The sequence below is a fragment of the Camelus bactrianus genome, chromosome 15 (genome assembly GCF_048773025.1).
Source record: "Camelus bactrianus isolate YW-2024 breed Bactrian camel chromosome 15, ASM4877302v1, whole genome shotgun sequence".
Taxonomy (NCBI): domain Eukaryota; kingdom Metazoa; phylum Chordata; class Mammalia; order Artiodactyla; family Camelidae; genus Camelus; species Camelus bactrianus.
In genome coordinates this window covers 38750884-38770499 of record NC_133553.1, presented here as the reverse complement: position 1 = coordinate 38770499, position 19616 = coordinate 38750884, and the positions used below count along the sequence as shown (strand labels likewise).

Genomic DNA, 19616 nt, shown 5'->3' with positions numbered 1-19616 from the left:
AACTCAACTCCAAGTCCCCTTTTGATGATGTTCCTGGATTTTGCTTGGTAAACTCTTTCTTCTTCAGCAGGAAAACCCTAGGGCTTTCCCACCACAACCCTTCTCCTACACAAGGAATGAGTTTGACACAGTGACAGGATGAGCACGTTTCTGACTTCTGACCAGCGACAGGTAGGTTTAAGTTTCCCTCACAGCAAGCATCCCTGTGCCACATGTTTGAGGGTAGGAATGAGGGGCTCGGGGGCACTGTTTTTTTTTACAAGGATTCCTTGGGAAAAGCCTGCCTTCTGAGAGAAGCACTAGGGCTGCTTGTGACGCTGGAGGTTCATGGAACTGACAATGTTGACGAGGATGAGTCATTTCTTAGACATGGAATCCTTTTCAAGGTGACATTGGATGATTTAGATTCAAAGTGTTTATTTGCTGCCAAGAACCAAATTGCAGGTAATCCTCTTACAGCCTTGTTTTTTTTTTTGAAGAAAACAAAACATCCTGTAGAACTCCAGTGCACTCCAAGTGCCATAGGTCTATTTTATTCTTCAGGAAATTATACTTTTTCTTTTACAAGAGCACAACAGGAACCAAAGTAAAAGAGTAACAGATACAGCACTCAGGATAAATCTTATCTTTAAAATAATAATAAAAAATTTACACCTTGTCCTACAATCCTGTTAGTATTTTCATAATATGGCCATGATTGAAAAACAAAAAAGCAAGCATTTACAATTTTTTTATAGACTTTTTATGCCAGGAATGGATTAATTGTCAACCAAAAATTATACTAATCAGGCTGATGTAAATCTATTTTGGTAACATCATATTAACAAATTTTGGAAATAGATAAAAATATTGCCCCTTGATAATAAATCTTTTTTTCTTTGATGCAAACAGCTAGAACACCTTTTTCTTTTCCTTTTTTTGATATTCTAAGACAAAAAAATGGTTAATCTTCAGATTAATAAATTAGGTCATTATAATAATAAATTAATTTTTTTTAAAGTTCAGCAACCTCTGTCCAAGTATTTACAACAATACTTGAAAGTTCCTTTACAAAACAGAACACATTTTCTTTTCACATTAAGCATACTGGGGTATCTGTGTCTTTCACAAGCATTTTTAAAAGAAAAATCAATGCAACAAATGGGTAATTAGTATAAAAGTGCTAAGAGCTGTTTGAAAAGTTAACACTATAGTATACAGTCAGTTATATCTGAGGCAAACTACAAACTTCCAGCTTATTATGGACAATATTCCAGTAGTTGTTTCAAACAGTTGTTTGAAAAAAAAAAAAATCCAGGAGCTGATTAGTGATGCAGAAATACTGCCATCAATGTCTCTGGCCAGTGAGCGAATTGAAAACCAACTGAAAGCAAATCCAAATGAAGATTTTAATAAAGGAATACCTTCTCCATAGCAGATGCGATGCTGACTGCCCAAGGCATATGCCTACACCCACACACACACTCACACATCTCTCATCCTAATTAAACTGCAGGTAGAATGAGATTTTGTTATTCAAAAATTTGTAAGTGATCAAAAGCATTGATATGGAATGCTTGTCTGTTCTGGTTAAAAATCTCATAAAAATACATTCAACAGGAAAACATAAATTGTATGTGTATAAATATATATGTATATATATATTATATACACATGCACACAAATACTTTTGTTTTTCTGAAGCATAAGATAGTTACATAAATATTCCTATAATTGCTAAAGTTTAAAGAGGCATAATTTTTTTTGAGCTTCAACAAAGGTGCTTGAATAATATACAATTAAAATGAAGTAGTTTCTATTTTGTAGGATCAGTATATAATAAGGAAAAAAAAAAATCCCCAGTCTTTTTTTTTTAAAGTTTCTTCTTAAGCTAGAGCTTCAACGAAAACTATGAACAACCAACGAGAGAACAGAACGAAGCAACAGCAAACAAGGAAGCATAGGCCCTGGGAATGCCTGGTGCCCTTCACCCCCTCCTCCTTCCTGCCACGTTGCTGTAAGGAAAGCTCCAGTGCTCACATCAAGAAATGAAATGACTCGGGTCTTGGGTTCACTGGCTGACTCTGCTAAGAACTGGCTGATTGGCTTGGAAGAAAAAGAAAGCAGCAAAAAGTGTAACTGTATATATATCCTTAATCACCCGCTTTAGAGAAACATCGCTACCCCACTTCTCTTGCTTCCTCACCGCCTACCGCAGCTGCGACTGTCTGGAAAAGAAACGCGTGGCTCTAGGCCTGGGGTGGCTGTCAGAGGCTCGGATGCGCTCGTCTGCTCGGCTAAGGTAATGGCAGCTGGATCTCAAGGCCTCTCTTTGTTTTCCTGCTCGTTCAGGCCCGAGCATTGCAGTGACCAGTGCAGTCTCTGAGCAACAGGCAAAGAAAAATCCTCCGGGCCACGGGACTACTTTTATTTGACCGGATTTCTCCCCGAGCCAAGCTGACCAATTTGTCTTCCTAACACCGCCCTCCCACCCATTTTCCCCCAACCAAACTCACTGAGCCCGCCCCCAAATATCTCTACAGCTATATTACAAGCAAATATATCTTAGCAACTTTTTAAACCTTTGGTTCTAAGAAAACACTTGGTCAGTTATCTTGAGGAAGGGTGGAAATGCTTGTTCTGCACACTGCTGGCGACAGCCCATCCCAGGGAGTTCTCAGCGCTGTACAGCTAGTCACAATCCAATACCATCCACTAAGCAAGTGCACAAATTCTAGTTTACCGTTAAGAGCAGATTTAGTCGTTTTCTGTCTTTCAAAACCTCATCCAGGTTGCCTATCTTCACACTGTTTGGTAGAAATTGTCTGCCTGTAGGTGGTTCTGTTTCTGCATGCTGTAGAAGCCACTGAATCTCGCGTCTGGCTCCGCCATTCTCAGCATCCTCTGGGAACTGTCCACCTGGACTCGGGTTCCTTTCTTGCAGTCCACAGATACCAGCTGATTATTTAAGGAAGAAGGCTATTCACAGGAGGAAGAAGAAAACCACAAAGAATTAGCTGCTTTACGTACCTTAAATCAACAGATATTTAGTACCTCCTTCAAGTGAGACAACAGCTTCACAGCACGTGGACGGGGTAGACTACGTGGGGCTTACATCCTGTTCTCGCAATCAACTGTACTTCTCATGAGAGATACTGACAAACTGTGTTTAAAGGTTAAATGTCAATACATTAATTAGGTCAAACCAGGAAGGGATGAAGAACCTGAGAAAATATGGAAGTGACAATTATTTTCAAGTCCTTGAAGTGTATATAGACCAGTGTGCATAAGAGGGTTGAAGGATGAGAGGAAAAAGTACCAGATGGGCAGATTTTAAGATAAACTGACAAGTCTGAATCACTCAGGCTATAAAGCCAGCATCCCAGGGTGGCCAGCCCGTCTCCCACACACCAGGAGTGGCTTTCCTTCAGTTCTGCATGGTGGGGACTGTGTCCTGACCTCATCTGTGCCCAGCCCAGAGGCAAGATCACCTTCTGACAGGAATTTTATGTGAAGTTACCTGAATGATAAATTGGCTGTTTTAAATTCTTAAGGTTATATGATTTTTTTTCTGTAGTAAAAACCAAACTGCAAAAGGTAGAATTAGTGTTGGAAAGAATTGTGATTTAATTTCCCTCACGAAAATGAATTCTTTTAAAATAGGCAGATTGAGGCCCTCTGAATGTATCGACAACAAATATGTATTCTTTCCCTCTCAGTATGAACCTGCCTCTCTCCACCTTGTCTGGAATTACCGTGCACAATCTCTTCATCTCGGGCTGCCTTTCCCCTTTCTGCTTGCCTCTATCACGTCTTCCTGTTCTTTGGACTTTTGTACAATCCTCATGGCTGCTAGCCCTCCTCGTGGCCTCTCCTGATGTCTCCCTACCCTTGTGATTTTTTCCCTCTCTCTCAATTCTAGGGTGACAACTGAGTGAGAAATACCAAGTTTTAATTTTTAATATAAACAATGACTTAGAAATTACCCCAAGAGCATTTGCTTATTAGAAAACTTTAAGTCTAGGAAACTGGATCTGTGAAAGGTCAGGATTCATTAATCAGTGGCTGATGAAGAATTCATCCAGTAATTGATCCAGCCCTGGGCACCTACTGTGCATCTGATCAGCACCGCCGGATGTGCATTTGAGGCTATGAAGAGCGACTGGCTGAAAGGGCAGACATCAAGCAATGGAAGGAGATCTAATAAGCACGCAAGCTCTCCTGGTTTGATCGTTCAAGAGGCTGAACCTGTGTCAGGACAATACCTTAGTTGGTGTTCGATACCAGCAAAGCAGTGGTATCCACTGTTTCTTCTGATTGATGAGCAGGAATGCTATTATAATGGAGAGGCCTATTATGAGGGGAACCACAACCGAGACAATGGAGTCCAGCGAGGAGTCTTCTCCTGAGTGCTGCCTGTTGTTCTCCCTGTAATCCACCTGCAGGTGACCCACGTCTAGGAGAAAAAAAATTACAAGCATTTACTACCTACACCAGGATTATTTTAATTACATCGCAAATAGAGATCAGCAAATGGTTTTATTTCTTCCCAGTACTTTAAGCTCAAGCATGATTAAAGTCTAATGTGGATCCAAAGAGCTTCTTATGAGAGGACAGAGCTCTTAGGGATGGATGTAAAAAAGGAAATACTAGGTTGAGAAGGTTAACAACCGGGCAGGATGCTGCTGATTCGAGCTAGTGAAGGAAATCCTTACGTAGACTTCAAAAAGTGACTAAAATTAGGCTACTAAAAACATCTGGATTAATGTTAACCTACATGGTCTTTGAAGCAGAAACATGAGCTTAGCTCCCTGCTTACTAGCAAACAGGAGACTAGGACAAAGGACACGCTTCTCCTCCCCAGTGGGACTGAGAAAACTAGGTAGTAGTGCACTAAGAAAAACCAAGCCAGGGGCGAGGCTGGTCTTCTGGCTGATATTCCGGTTTACTGAGCTCTAAGCAGAAGTGCCTTACTTTCCATACACTTGTTGAAAACTCACTCCTATTAGATCATTTTCTTGCCTTAGTTAATACACTGTACCAGGGACATTGTTTTGCTCTTATGAATGAGGTCTTTTTGATCCTTTAAATCATCATTCCTGCAATGAACACTGCAGACAGAGATACAGTTAAATATATACCAGTCAGAAGCACTCTGGAAATTTCCTTATTTTTCTTTTCTTTCAAATAAACCACTGTAGTCAGGTTGTCTAAATGCATCACAGAGCAGGTTAGTGAAAGATAACGGGACACACACAAACAAAAGGACTTGCTTTTAAATTGTTCTGGAAACTCAGCCCGTGAAGTGGCACAGCTTTGTGACAGTAATTCTGTCTGTAGTTTAAAACTCATAGGTTTTTATTCATATGCTTTCCTGTGGCTGTGGGGAGATGGGAAGGAGAGACCCTTCCTAGTCACTTCAGCCAATGTAGATGGTCGCACTTTATCAGGATGGAGGGGAAAAAAAAAAGGGAACACTTAGCAGTATCAAGAAAAATGCCAGAGGGACATTTTACTGATGAATTCAGGTTTTAAATACACAATGAATAAAGAGATGAATTTCTTTTTTCCCATGTTCCACATGGTACTGGAAGTGGTATGTCATACAAGAAGATTAAAAAGTAACTTAAGGAAAGCCTTGGGGAAAGGCAAATGACAGTTCAACTGAAGTCTTGTTTATGAAATGTAGTGCTTACATTCTGTTTTGATGCTTTTAAAAGCAGGCCATAAAATTTAGCTTTGAGCTTCCTAGCAGCCAAAAGCAAATATGGAAACAAGCACCATCAATAAGATTCACAATGTCTTGAAGATGAAAACAAATCCGTTGCTGAGAAGCATAGATCTTGTTACTGACAATGAGGAGATTTCTCCTCTGGGTCTTTATAAATGGGATACTATGCAGTGCAGAACCCTCAACGTACTGCAGTAAACAAGGCCACTCTTACAATCAAAGCTCGGCACGCAGAACAGTGTGCGGCGCAGAGCAGTGCAGTATTTACTGACTGAATGACTGTAAACATAATGCTGAAGCACCATTCAGTCAGAGCGATTATACAAGGAGCCAAAACACTGGGTCCAGGAATTTGGCTCTCCAGTCATCTGGCTTGATCCAAGCATAACATTCAAATACCTAGAGTAACAGACCATCAATCTCTCAAGCAGTGATTGCTTTTTCAAAAAAAAAAAAAAAAATTGCACAACAATGATTTTGAAAATGTCCTTGGAGTAGACAGGAGGCAGTACAGAGTCACGGCTAAGAGTAAGCTTACACCATTTTGGTCAAGAAGCCTACTTTTATAGAGAAGGCAAGATTGACAGGGAGCTGGCCTTGCTTTACCACCTAGCTGCTGAGACACAAAATAACATCTCCATTATACACAACTGAAAGAAGAGCAAGAAAAATAGCATGGGCTAGACCTGATGAGTGGAAAAATCAACACATTATTTCTAAACTGAACTCCTCCCGGAGTGAAACGATCTGGAAGTAGAGGGTAGCCTATGCATCAATGCTTAGTGCAGAATCCACAGGGACAAGTGAATGATGTATTATTACTCTGCTTATAAAGTTTATTCACATACAAACATTAGAGGGAGAGCTTAGAAATGCCAGACAGCAAATTCTTAGGACTAGGAACATATTTCTTTCCATCATCACTAAATCTCTGAGCATGTAGGGCCAGAAAAAGAGGGGTTTCATCCAGCTACCTGCGGACTTAACTTCATCATCCTGGATTGTTAAATATGTTATACCTGAGGTCTTTCCTGGAGTGGTTATTTGAATTTAACTTAGGCACACGATTTAAAAAGTTACCCAAAAGAAGGTTTGGGAAAGAGAAAAAAAAAAAAGTAGACAATGTACTAGACAGATCTCAGCTGACCTTGGCACTTACCTCTGGGGAGATGGATAATGTCATTTTCACTTGGTGTGGGCCACAGGGGAACCTCCTTGTCAACCTCTCCACGGTGATTTGTCTTCTCAATGGGTATATTGGTTGGTTCTGGGACATACATTTCTAAAAGAAGGGAACATTGTTTTTCATAAGAGATGAGGGAGGGGCTACTTATTGTTGACTTTTCCTTCCTCAGTCCAAGTAGATGGTGCATTCAGTTCAACACGACACAATACAAACTGTCCTGCGACACGAAAGACCCAGTTTCTGCACTGACATCATTAATGCTAGACAGTCACTAGCTCTACAGGTGTGTGCAAGCTGATGGCACTGGCTGAAATGGAAGAATTTCTTTGACGTTCCATGAGCTAAATATCATAACAGCTGCTCTTTAATCTATGCATATTAAGTCATTTGTATGAAATATGTCACAGGAAGTGAAAAAGTTAATACATCTTCCAGTCTTGATTCATTTCTTAGCCAATTCCCCTCCACTCCTTTCCCCTCCATGGAACTGGATGTGGGGAGACCACATGAGGTGCTGCCTGATGAAGTTTTAACTGTCTGGTTTTTACCACTGGAACCACGGAGACTGGAAACTCGAGTATATGCACCTGTATTATCTAACTAGATCATACACACTTCATCAACGAGATACTACAACATGAAACAAAACTGAGAAGAATGGTATTCCTTTAAGCTCAAATAGTTTTTTCTTCTTTTTTTCCCAAAACCTAAGTTCTAAAGGGACCGGTGAGAAAATCCAGTTATTTTTGGCTCCTACATATATACCTGTATATCCTTATTTAATCTGGCTAACAATAACTAGCCTCTATTTTCAAAATACGACAATGGAAGTCTGCATTAATCATGTACTTCTTCTTGGCCAGGCTCTGCCATATTAACTGATTTTTATAAGAAGGTTACCCAACGTCCATAATACTAAATACTCACAAACAACCGAAATAAAATACATAAAATATAAGTTATACAAGTTACAATAATCCTCTCTGCTCAGAGTGACTGCTGTCTATCCCAAAGTTACCAGCCTCTCAAGAAGCAAACCTTAAGATAAAGTGGAAAGAAGGGAAAAGTGACAGAGGCGAGAACACGTGCCAAGTTTCCACCAGGAGCTGACTGAGTACCTGCCGGAGACGTGAAGTAAACTGCCCAAGATGGTGCCTCTAGGAAGGGGCAGCATGAGCTTTAAATCCAGCTCTGTGATTCCAACGCCCAGGTCTTCCCGCTGCCCCCAAGATTACGGTCATTTCGGCTCCAGTTCCCCAGTCTTCTGCTTTCTTACTTAAATCATAAGGCCTCAGGCATGGCAAGAACTAGACATTCTTAGAGTTTTGAAAGGTTCAGTGGGTCCCTGAAACCTCTAGAATTAAAAAGCAAACTTGCTGAAAACATTTTCATTGCTAGAAACAGGCCTGAGTAGAAACCAGCGATGTCAAACTTTTCTATCCTACCTGAATCACCGAGAGGCTTATAAAATGTGCTGACTCCCATGGGTCCTGATTCGGTAGGTCTGGGCTGGGTGGTGCTGGCTGTGTGGCAGGATGGTGTTTAGCTCACCCACTGAGACACCCTGATATGTGGAATGAGCTTCCTGGAGGAATCTGGGAAGAACCCCCCTCACCACCCCTCGATGTCTGTGTGACATCCTTCAGGGCCATGCCCCCCCCCCAGCCCCGCCCTGCCTGCTCTGGCGCAGCCTCACCCCATCCTGTGCCTATCACAGGGCTGACCTGCTGCTGCCTTCTGCAGCCACGGCCGAAAAGGCTAACATGAGAGCCGTGCCCCAAACCCGTGAGCGTCCGCATCCAAGCAGCAGAGACCTCTGTGGAGGCCCCCGGGGCTGGGGTCAGTTCAGCCCAGCTAAGCGTCTTTCCCAGGGGAGAGAAGTAGCTCTGAAATTCCTGTGCCTCGTACCTGCCTACGAGGAGGTTGCCGTGAAACCCCGCAAACACAGACTTGACAGTGTGGGTTCTCTTCCCAGAGATGCTTAGAAAGGCTCCACTTGGTGAAGGTGAGGGAAGTTGGATGGATCTGCCTAGGATGGAGGAGGATGTCCTACTGGTAGTTACTTAATCACCACTGTTCAACAGATGCTTCCCGAGCACCTCCTATGTGGAAGGCACCAGCTCAAGTTTCGGGGCTACAGCTGTGAGCAGGACCAGTCCTATCCCACAGGCCGCTCGTGGTGAGTTACTTCTCACATTTGGCAGCTCGGAGCCTGTCCTCTGGATCATTTGCTCCAGTGAACTCGATTCGGCTCTGATTAAAAGCCATCCATGCCTCCTCCTTTATCACAAAATACTCAGAGCTCTAGTTCGGAGCCCTCAAGTCTAAGGGGAGAAGGTCATTTCCCTTTAATGGGAACTTAACAGGGAAGCCGTCTCTGAGCAGTTTTGCCAAAAAGGATAAATCTTTCAGCAAAAAACTGCTTGGAGAAACAAAAAGAAGCGTCAAGTGCTGTGTTTCTACGCTGAGACCTAGGCCTCCCATGGCCAGAGATTACATTCATCCCCTGCTCTAAACTATAACCCTTCCGGCACTGACTGCAAGAAACCTTTACAGCTGCCAGCACTGAGATGACCGGGCCAGAGGAGTGACACAAACTTCACCTGGCCAGGCTGCACAGATCACAGGCACTGGGTGACAATTAAAAATGACTCCTGGGGTCAGAGTTGATCTGAACTTCAGAGGAACCTAAGCCGACTTACTGGGGACGTATTTTACATCCAGAGGCACCTGGCCCACTGTAAGAGCCACCCTCCCTAGAATGTCCTTTTCTGGATATGGGGCAGGATGCTTGGGGCTTGCAAGGTGAGGGCACCTTTTTTTGGAGATGGAACCTTAGGTCAACTTAGGACTGGGAATCCCAGATCTTCTACCAACTAACTACCTGCCTGGCTTTGGAAAATGTGCTTAACTTTTCTGAGCCTCAGTTTCTTCTACAAAATGGGACAGGTCCTAATCAGCAAACCAGTTTACAGGTCTGGTACTCATATCCAAAGATGGCAGAGGGGGAGAGTGCGCTGTAAGGGTGAGGCTAATCAGAATGTTAGCCGATGTGTGCAGGGGACAAAGCGAAGTAGCTTGAGCCTTCCTGACAGGAAGCGGAAATCTGAAACTCCAGCAAAAGGCCTTGATCAACATCACACAGAGAGCAGATGAGAAAATGGGACAGGAATCCAGGCTTCCTGGCGGGTCACCCTTAATCGAATGTAAAGTGGCAGAGCTTGACTACAAAATTTGCTGAGATAAGATGGAGAAGTGATTCATCAGTAATACATCAGATGCAGAAAAGAGCGTTAACAGAGATTAAATTTCAATCCAACAGTAAATGCTGACTGAGAGGTCACTGGAGAAATCTCTAGTAACAAACAAGGATGAGTGTGAAACCTGCACCCTCTCCTTTATTAAACTCACAAACCGAGGAGAGTGAATCTCCATCTCTATTCCGACCACCATCGGTTGAAGGGCAACACCTACAATGCGGGGTACAGCGGCCCTGGCCTGTGCTCTCCTCCTGGAGTCCCTCCTACACACCACCCTGTTAGTTTCCCGAGCTCCTCCACACTCACTTCATTCATTTGCTCAAATATGAGCCTCCCACACCCTACCAAGGACAACATCTACCTCTTCACTGAACAATTAAGGCCTTAAAAATCTTGACCAAAGTCATCTTTTCTGTCCTTACCTCCTGCTACTAGAACTTTCTACTCCAAGGGCGTTTGGCCTTGACCTTTCTGTCTCAGGGTCTTTGGTCAGATGACCGTCTTCACTGCAATAAAGAGAGCCCACCTGCCCTTCAAGGTCTAGCTCAATCCTGCTTCCGTGAAAGCCTCCGAGACCCCTCTACTCCAAGGAAAATCCAATTGTGAACTTGGCATTCGTGCTCTGCAACTGAGTTGTGTAACTGTTGTCTCCAGTTCACCCCCGCTCCTCTTTCTCTCTAGAAACCACCCTAAGAAGATGCTGTCACCACCACTGGAAGGAAACAGCTCCTGTCAAGATGATCAAGACAACAGTCAGTTTCCGTTTCTCAACAGACGTCACCCAACGGCACTGCCCGCGCCCTCTCTTGGTTTCTTCCCATGGGGCAGGGCTGCTTCTCTGTGTCCTTTGCTAGTTCCCCCTCACCTGCCCACATATCAAAAGTCGGAGGGTCCCTGGGCTCAGTCCTGGGCTTCCTTTTCCATCTCCACTCATTCCTTGCGTGACCTCGTCCGGTCTCAAGGCTTACACAAACCACCTGTGGCTGACAACGTCCAAATTTACAGGTCCATTTCCACTCTCTCTCCTGAACTTCAGACTAGATAGATATTTGCTGTCTATTCATTATCTCCATTTCGATATCTGGTGGAGATTTAAAAGTAGAAACATCCCAAACCAAAATGATTCTATCCCAGAGCCACAGCTCCATGTTTGAGTCTAAAACATTACGGTCATCTTTGGCTTCTCTCTTCCTCTCACCCCTCACGTTGGGTTCAAATCCGACGGAGTCCACCCTTATGCAATAGCTGGAACCCGACCACTTCCCCCAAGCTCTGTACCCGCTGCCTGGTCCAACCCACATCAGCGCTTGCCTGGCTCACCAGTCTCTCTGCTTCCTCTCTTTTAAGTCCCGTCCCATCACTGCTCTGCTCAAAACCCTCCAGTGTCTTTCACTCAATAAAAGCCTGCCATCACCCATCAGAGCCTGCGTTTTGGTCCATGGCCACTTCTCTGCTTTCCCCTCCTCAGCCTCCCTGCCCACGGGGCCCCATCCACACAGCTTCCCTGCATCTCCCTGCACATGCATGGGATGGTCCCACCCCTGGCTCTTGCCCTGCCTACACCCAGAGGTTCAGCCTCTACCCCACTATTCCTGCCATTTCTCTGAGTCCCTTTATAAATATCACCTGCTCAGTGAGGCGTTCCCAGGTCATCAAAACCGCCTGTCCCCTCTTCTGCCCCCACCCCCATCCTGGTCTTGCTGTATTTTCTCTACAGCCTGGACCCTCAGCTTGTGTGCTGTCTGTTTCTGTTTACTTGTTTGCTGCCTGTCCCTCTGTGTGAAAACATCAGCTCCATGAGGACAGGGACTTGGCTGGACTCACCGCTGTCTCTCCAGGGCCTCAAACAGTGTTTGTGCAGAGGCGGCACAAAATGAATCTTGGTGGAATAAATAAGGTCATTTCACCATTGATATCATTCAAAACTACAGATTACTAGGAAAACTGCTATGACACTTGTGAAACAGGTGATATGTACTAGATAAAGCAACTCCAACGAGAAATACACGTTTTTCCTCATTCTTCTCATGCAAGACACTTAAGAATTTTCCCCCAAGCACACACCGAGTGGTAAGCCATCACGGAAGTGAGCTTCTGACTCAGTCTACACCTTAAACAAGACCACGGAGACTAAACTACAAAAAGCACCCAACTGAGGGATCTGAAAAGCCCTCTGACCTGGCAGAACATCCCATCCTTTTTAGGTGATAAATAAATGGACGCTTTTAGAAATGCCCAATTAGGGCGAGTTTGCACAACACCTAAACGGAAGGCAAACGTGTGCAGAGCTCAGTGAACCTCTTCGGGCTGAACCGGCTGGCCCGGTTTACAAGCGCACGATGTAGGTGTACTTGCAGTCGCCGTGACTCCTAGCCCATGGTACCGCCACTGGCTCCCGTGCATGGAGCGAGTCTCTCACAGAATGTCGCAAAAAACACACAGAACAGAGGTGCAGATGGAGAGGTTCCCCACTCGCTCAAGACCTCCGTGGACTCTGAGAGTGAGCCTTCTCTTTGGTCTGTGTGGTTTGGACTGTGTGCAGTCTGTGTATTTAGGGCTTCAGATCTGGAATGCTGCCCAGGGGCTGTCCTGCCGAGGGCTCAGGTCCCGCACTGCTAGGAGCAGGGGCAGAAAATAAAGGAGCTGTTTTGGCTGGAGACACAGACACAGAAGCCAGGAGAAGGCCTGGGGGAGGATCTGAGCAGCTGTGAGGGACTTCGGTTTGTACCTGGGAGCTGACACTAAGGGTGGAATGCTGGGGAAGGCGCGGGCATGCGGTTATGCAGCGGCCAGCCTGGGGCACGCCCCTGCGGCTCCCGTGGAGTGGGAAGAGATGGGAGGTTCAGGGCGGGCTGGGGAGCAGGCTGCAAGGGATGGCCTGGGCACCGCTGGGACTGCTGAACTGAAGGAAGACCGCACCATTTCAGAGTCACGTGCTTTAAGTGCAGCTCTTCCATTCTGGCCCTGATAGACATTCACCTTGCAGAGGCTATTACATGTACTCAGTACTCTGTCTGATCCTGGACCTTTCTCACCAGGCACATCCAACACCACACTGAAACCCAGCTACTCAGACATGGCAGGTGTCACGCACAGGCCTGTCAGACCCACGAGGCCTGCCACTCAAGTTTAGAGAACGCAGGTCAGAAGAACCAGAGCCATTCTGGCATGGAACCAAACTCCCCTGAAAGTCACCGTCTCTAAGTCACCCCCCGCCACGTCTCTGGCCACAGGAACTAACGGATGGGCGGACCAGAGTCCAAGTCTGCTCCAGCTTCCTCTTAAATCAGTGTTACAGCTCTGAAAAACGGCAGGACGCTGGCGTCGGTACCTGGACACATGGGACAGCAGCTTCCTTCCACGTTGATGGGCTGGACGCAGGGCAGCGGCGGGCAGCTGACGGTGGAGCAGAGGGTCTGGCCCTGCAAGCAGTAGCAGTGCGTGCAGCTGTCAATGTCCCAGCGCTCCTCGTCGGCGTAGGCCCTCCCGCTGAAGTGGCACACCGCCTTCTTCGGGATCGTGTCTTCTAGTGAAAAGAACAGCACACACACGGTGGGGTCGCTCCACATGACAAACACAATTTCTCATCAGACTTGAGACCTGAAAGGGGGAGGGGAAGGGCCCTGCACAACCACAGCAGCTCTAGGATTTCTGGAACTGGGCGAAACGCCCGTTCCCCAGCCCCCGACTGTCATCCTCCTCTGCGCAGCAGAGGCTCGGGAAGGCTCGTCCTGTGGCCCAAACCCGATCAAGGGCCACTGAGGCTGACACACCCGCTGGCTATGGATCTTGTGACCGTCATCGCAAAACACGCAAACTCAGTCATTGAACGGCTGCTGAACGTGCTACCCTAGAAAACCACGAATGAAACACCGGCAGGCAGAGGGGCAGGTTCGAGGGTTTTGTGTCTCGTGGAAGAAGAAAAAGCCCCTCTGAGTATTACAGAAGGAATTAAAGGAGCTCCTATCTCCAGTTAATCTCTATGTAAATGATGCCGGGACACTAAGGAATGACAATGGCGGGTTTCCTGTTGCTCTCCCAGAGGGGGGTTAGCACGGAGATAACCGTGTCCTTCATCTTCCAGCGCTGCTGGGGGGATTTCCCTCTCATCAACCAGGACATTCCTACTTTTAAAAACAACCTCATGTCATTTCAGTCCATTTCTTTTTCCCCCAGCAAACTATGCTTTTTCAGAACAATCTAATTTTAAGAGCTATTTTTATGTATAAGAATTTATGGCTTTACATGTTCTGTTCTTTTTCCTCCGTTCTCCCCTGCCATCCTCAAACACCACCCCCATCCCAACCTTTTCCTTGAAAGTTCCTTTCTCTCTGACTTGAGGCCCTGTCCTGGTTTACCTGATCTTACTAGTGCTCACCTTCCCTCCAGAGTTCAAGGGTGGCACCGAGTGAGCCCAGGGGCCAGCAAAGCAGGGATGGGGCCAATCAAGGGGGAACAGGGGTTGGGGGTTGGGCAGCACATCCGTGTCATCAGACAGGCTGGTAACTGGACGTGACTCCGACTAATCTGCAGAAATTTTACGCTCAGATTCTACAGGCAGCTTCACTCACCACTGGTCGCTAGTAAATGAAAAACCATAAAGGAATCTGGAAAGAAAGTTCCTTAGGAAAGAAGTGTCCAGGGCTCAGGTTCTCCCTGACGGCACCTGGAAGCTCCAGCAGGGTCAGCTCACGGCCCAGGCCCCGAGGAGCATTGAGGGATACTGATGTCAGGCGCCCGGCACTCTGCGGCCAAGTGCTGCTGGGCGGCTGGAAGCTGTTCTCTGAGGAGACTGAGCTCGAACTTCCCGCTGAGCTATTCCAGAGGGGGTCCCAGACAGAAACCGCTGTCTTGGGCATCCACCTTCTCTTCCTACCAGTCACCCAAGCGTATGCCCCCGACTAAAGGGCACTAGTCATGTCCTGTGACTATAATATTTTATATTTCCAAATGTGTTAAGTCTTGCTTCATTGTGCAGTGGTATAAGAAAGCATGGGAAGGCCTCACTGTCAATCTCTCTGTTCCCCCACGTTTTCTCATTATTTCTCTCATTACTGCTGCCTGAGGTTCAACAAGGGATATTGAGCAATTACAGTAAGTTCTAGCTGTGAGCATTAATTCTTTTCCAATATCTACTTAAAAACATACTTCGCTGTCTATGTGAGTGTTCTGCAGGAAGTTTTCTGGCGCACTGACTGTTGAAGCTTAAAAACTCATGGGGAAGCTTTCACACCAAACTTGTGGTAGAAGTTTTTGCCAATCTGAAATCCTTACAGGAGGCGGCTTCATTAAGATATCCAAAATGTACACGTCAAATGGCTGAGGAGAATCATTTAACAAACTTAATTCAAGTAATATACTGACCTCCAGCCGACATCTCACTGAGGACATCAGATTTGCCATCAAATCTAGAGTCAATTATGGAGAGAAATCTTTATGAAAGGAAGCATTTCTTCATAAAGCAATATTACTGATTATATTTTACATAAACCTTGTCACAGCTCACAGGATGGATCAGTATCAGTGCATAAAATTTGAGTAATGTATTACCATGCAAGGACCTTAGAGAAGAGAAGGTTAAACTCCTCACTCCATCTCATCCATCACTTTCTACTGTGCTTTTTCATCTTCCAGCCGTTTTGCCGGTTCTCTCCTTAGAGGAAAGGAATGAGGCAAAGGCACAGAAAGGATGAGGACTTCATAAAAAATGTTCAAGTCAAGGCTAAACACTGCTCGGTATTTTCTCAAGATGTTGGCAAAACATATTAGATCTTAAGATATGTAATTAACCAGTGCTAATATCTGTGACATTAAAATTATCTATTAAGATATTAAAAAATAGTCATTGTGTGTTAAATATTACAAAGACATTCATTCACTTGTTCTACAAACTTTTATCATCAGTGGAAAAGAAAGCCACGGCCTGGACCCTGACCTAGAGGACTGAGCAGAAGTGGTGGAGACAGGCTGGGGACTGTGCAGCAGCTGCTGTGCTGTGAATTAAACACACAGCTCAGAGGGCAGAGTGACTGGCTCTGTGGGGGAACTGGGTGAGGCTTCGCCCACGATCTGCTGCTTCAGTTTTACTTTGAGGGCTGAGAAGATGAAGCAGCTAGAGGGAGGGCACACATCAGAGGGTGGAGTGTCCAGTAGCCCACCATGCTGGAAGGATGTGAGGGCTGTCGGGGCCGCAGGCTGGGATCAGGCCGTAAAAGGCCTTCAACAGCAGCCCACAGATTTAGATGCCTTCCCGCAGTGGAGGAGACGGGCCTGATCGGCTTTGTTTTCAAGACGAGGACTCTGGAATGTGACGATGTGGAAGACCAAGGGGGGCCAAGAGGATGGGGATACTGTTCAAGGGGGCGTGACGCGGGCCTGGGTTTACACAGCGGCAAGGGCGCTGGAATGGCAAGGCGGGGCTGGAGAGATGTTTCTGAGAAACAGCGGTCAGGATGTGGATGGGGAGGGAGACGGGCACAAAGGAAGACCCTGTTTCTTGGAACAGAAGGCAAGGCAGACGTAATTCCAATGCATGAGTTGTTTTCCTGCTTTAAGAATTAAACAGCTGGTGAGCTTGTGGAGGACCCGGTCAAGCCTGATCAAACCAGGTCTCCCAGTGAATCACTCAGAGCTGCAGGGGTGGACCTTCCAAAGCTCAGCCTTTCTGTGTGAACATGACCAGGAAGCTCTCACTAGGGTAGAACTGATTTGGGGCTCAACAAGGCAAACAGGGACAAATTTTAGTCACTGGAATCTACTACAAGTACAGTGGTGAGGGCTAGGGTAACAGACAAAACTGGCAGTATCCTTTGAGTATCTTTAAGAAGCGTATTCTTTCTTGATCCAGTAGCTCTATTTCTAGTAAGCTATCCCAAGGAAATAATCAAAAAAGGCCTCAAATAAGCTGTTTATGTAAGCATTCATCACAAGATTATACATAATAACACGAAGTTATGGCTCTTTCCCTCCCTGTCTGCTTGAAGATCAGCCGCCATCATGAATGACAGTAACTGTCCGGACCAGGAAGGTCGTGACCAGCCGACTGCTTCAGCAGAAACAAATGTTCACTGATGTCCTTCACCCTGGGAAGGCAACAGTACCTCAGACAGAAATCAGTGAAAAACTAGCCGAAATGTATAAGACCACGCCAGATGTCATCTTTGTATTTAGATTCAGAACTCATTCTGGTGGCGGCAAGACCACTGGCTTTGGCATGCTTTACAATTCCTTGGATTAGGCGAAGAAAAATGACCCCAAACACAGGCTTGCAAGACATGGTCTATACGAGAAGAAAAAGACCTCAAGGAAACAGCGAAAGGAACGGAAGAACAGGATGAAGAAGGTCAGGGGGACTACGAGGGCCCATGTTGGTGCTGGCAAAAAGAAGGAATAGAGATTCTGCAGTGATTAACTGTGGTGATTGTGCAGATTTTTCATGAGAGGATTAATAAACTAAAAACTGTTACAAAGAAAAAGAAATTATGGGGAAAAAAATCTGTGTCCAACAATATGGGAATATTTAAATGACTCATGATACAATCATATGAGGGACTCCTGTGCAGCTATTAAAATGCATGACTTGTAGTATAAGCTCAACTATGTAAAAAGGAAAGTTAAAAACCATCCAGAAATGAAAATGTTAACAGTAACTCTTAGAATCAAGGATGAATTTTTCCCTTAAACTTTTTGTTGTTGTTGTTGCAATGAACATGAGTTACTCTTGACAATGAAGCAAAAATATTAAAATGGGTATCTCCAACAGACGTGTGCACGCATTACCAAGCTCCCCCTCGTCCCCGGCAAACACACACACCCACACACAGATACTGAAGGGAAGTGCTCAGCCTGAGCCTCGCTCTAAAGAACCTGGTCATGCGGTGTGGTGCTTTCTGAATGCTCCTGACCCACTTTGAAGAATTTCAATGGACTGTAAGAAAATTAAACCATGGAAGATGCGCCAGAGACCAAATGCTGAGCTACAGCATAACAGCGTTTACAGAACTACTCATTCAGTGACTGAGATCACCATCGAAAAGAGTGTTTACAAAACGATATAAGAGGGACAGCAACTGCTCGGATGCCCTGGAGGCAACAGGCTGAACCAAGAACTTTCCACCACATATCAGATGAAACTAAAGTTTCCCATTTGATTTTGTTACAAAAATGAGTCTTTTTCTAAATTCAGTGAAGATTGAGAGTTCAAAGTAGCAATATGTTGACAAGGAACACAGTGAAACCCATTAAGTTGGAAGCCCCACAGAGACACCAAGCAGGCTCTGTGCATAGTTGCTCAGAGGTGGAGTCAGATCAGTGGAGCCCCCAGAGTTTCAGTGGCCATGATGAAGCTCTTCCCCTTCAGGGAGGGGGTGATGACCATGGACCCAATTTCCAGGTGCTTCCACCAACTTATCTCTACTATTCCATTCAGCTCTGCTCATCAGATTACCTTGGAAGCATCTCGCCTTCAACCTCACTTCATTTTCAATGGAGTTAATTCTGACTTGAGATCAAGAAGGTCTTACTAGGGTTAAGCAACTGGTGGAGGGTGTATCTCCTTGGAGGTGGCAGAGAGTGAAAAAGGGACCAATGGCCCCCAAAAAGACCCTGTAAAGGGAACTGGTTGTAGGAATGAGGACCCTCAAGGTCTCACAGAAGTCTAAACCAGTGTTTAGGCTGGAGTGCACAGCACAGCTGATCTCCTTACAGATCGCAGGTTAGAGGAGGCAGGTGGGAGAGAGAAGAGAGATAGTTCTGAAAGGATCTAGGTGCCGAGCACTGAAGAGGAGAACCAGCAACTGCAGAGCATTCGTGGTGCCCAGGTGCTGAGCTCAGGATCCCGCCTGGTTCAGCCTCACAGCAACTCTGTGATGTAGGGCTGTCTATCCTAGTCTTGTGGAAACTCAGGTTCAGCAAGGGGAAGAAAGTTGATGTGACCGAGCCAGCAGGCAGTGGAGCCTGCATCTAGTCCTGGCTCCACCTGACTGCAAAGGCCACGTTCTCTGCCCTGTGCTCTATGTAACAGCTCCTTTTCTTACCCTCCCAGGAACACACAGAACCCCTGTCTTGTGGTCTGCTGTGCCTGGGCCTCTCTGGAAAGGTGGACAACCTTCTGGCTATGCAACATTTTCAGGTGGAAGCCACGTTGGATCCAGTGTGCTGACTGGGGTGAGCCACGCTTAGCAGTGGATGTTTTATGTCAGGGCTGGCTGGCTTGAGGACGGGGACTTCAATCCACAATGAGCCCATTTTGGAGACGGCAGCAGAGAAACTTGTAGGAGGGGGTTTTCCATAATATCTCTACCTCTGATCAGTGTGAATCACAGTATCAATATATTTCCTAACAGTAAAGTTTGTTTCTTCCAGCATGCTTCAAAACAAAGCCACATTTAAGTCATGGGTTGGTCACCACTCTGTGGAATTCTCATGTAAAAGAAATGGAGGACTCTTGCTTTTGAAAAAG

The 19616-nt window shown here is 45.6% G+C and overlaps 1 protein-coding gene and 1 pseudogene across 5 annotated transcripts in view; one reads left to right on the top strand and one right to left on the bottom strand.

Annotated features, from left to right (window-relative positions):
- Positions 1-495: 495 nt before the first annotated feature.
- CRIM1 (cysteine rich transmembrane BMP regulator 1) overlaps positions 496-19616 on the bottom strand; it is a 187042-nt gene continuing 167921 nt past the window's right edge. For 4 of the 5 annotated variants that reach the window (XM_074378719.1, XM_074378721.1, XM_074378722.1 and 1 more), the window contains 4 exons: positions 13488-13682; positions 6870-6992; positions 4245-4435; positions 496-2958 (listed from right to left, as the gene is read on the bottom strand). In XM_074378719.1, the coding sequence (XP_074234820.1) occupies positions 2782-2958; positions 4245-4435; positions 6870-6992; positions 13488-13682 (686 nt within the window). In that variant the 3' untranslated portion in view covers positions 496-2781. Of the gene's footprint in view, positions 2959-4244; positions 4436-6869; positions 6993-13487; positions 13683-15520; positions 15565-19616 lie in introns of all 5 variants that reach the window. The other variant, XR_012511861.1, reaches the window with a different exon arrangement.
- On the top strand, positions 17089-17549 carry LOC105078959 (small ribosomal subunit protein eS24 pseudogene; annotated as a pseudogene).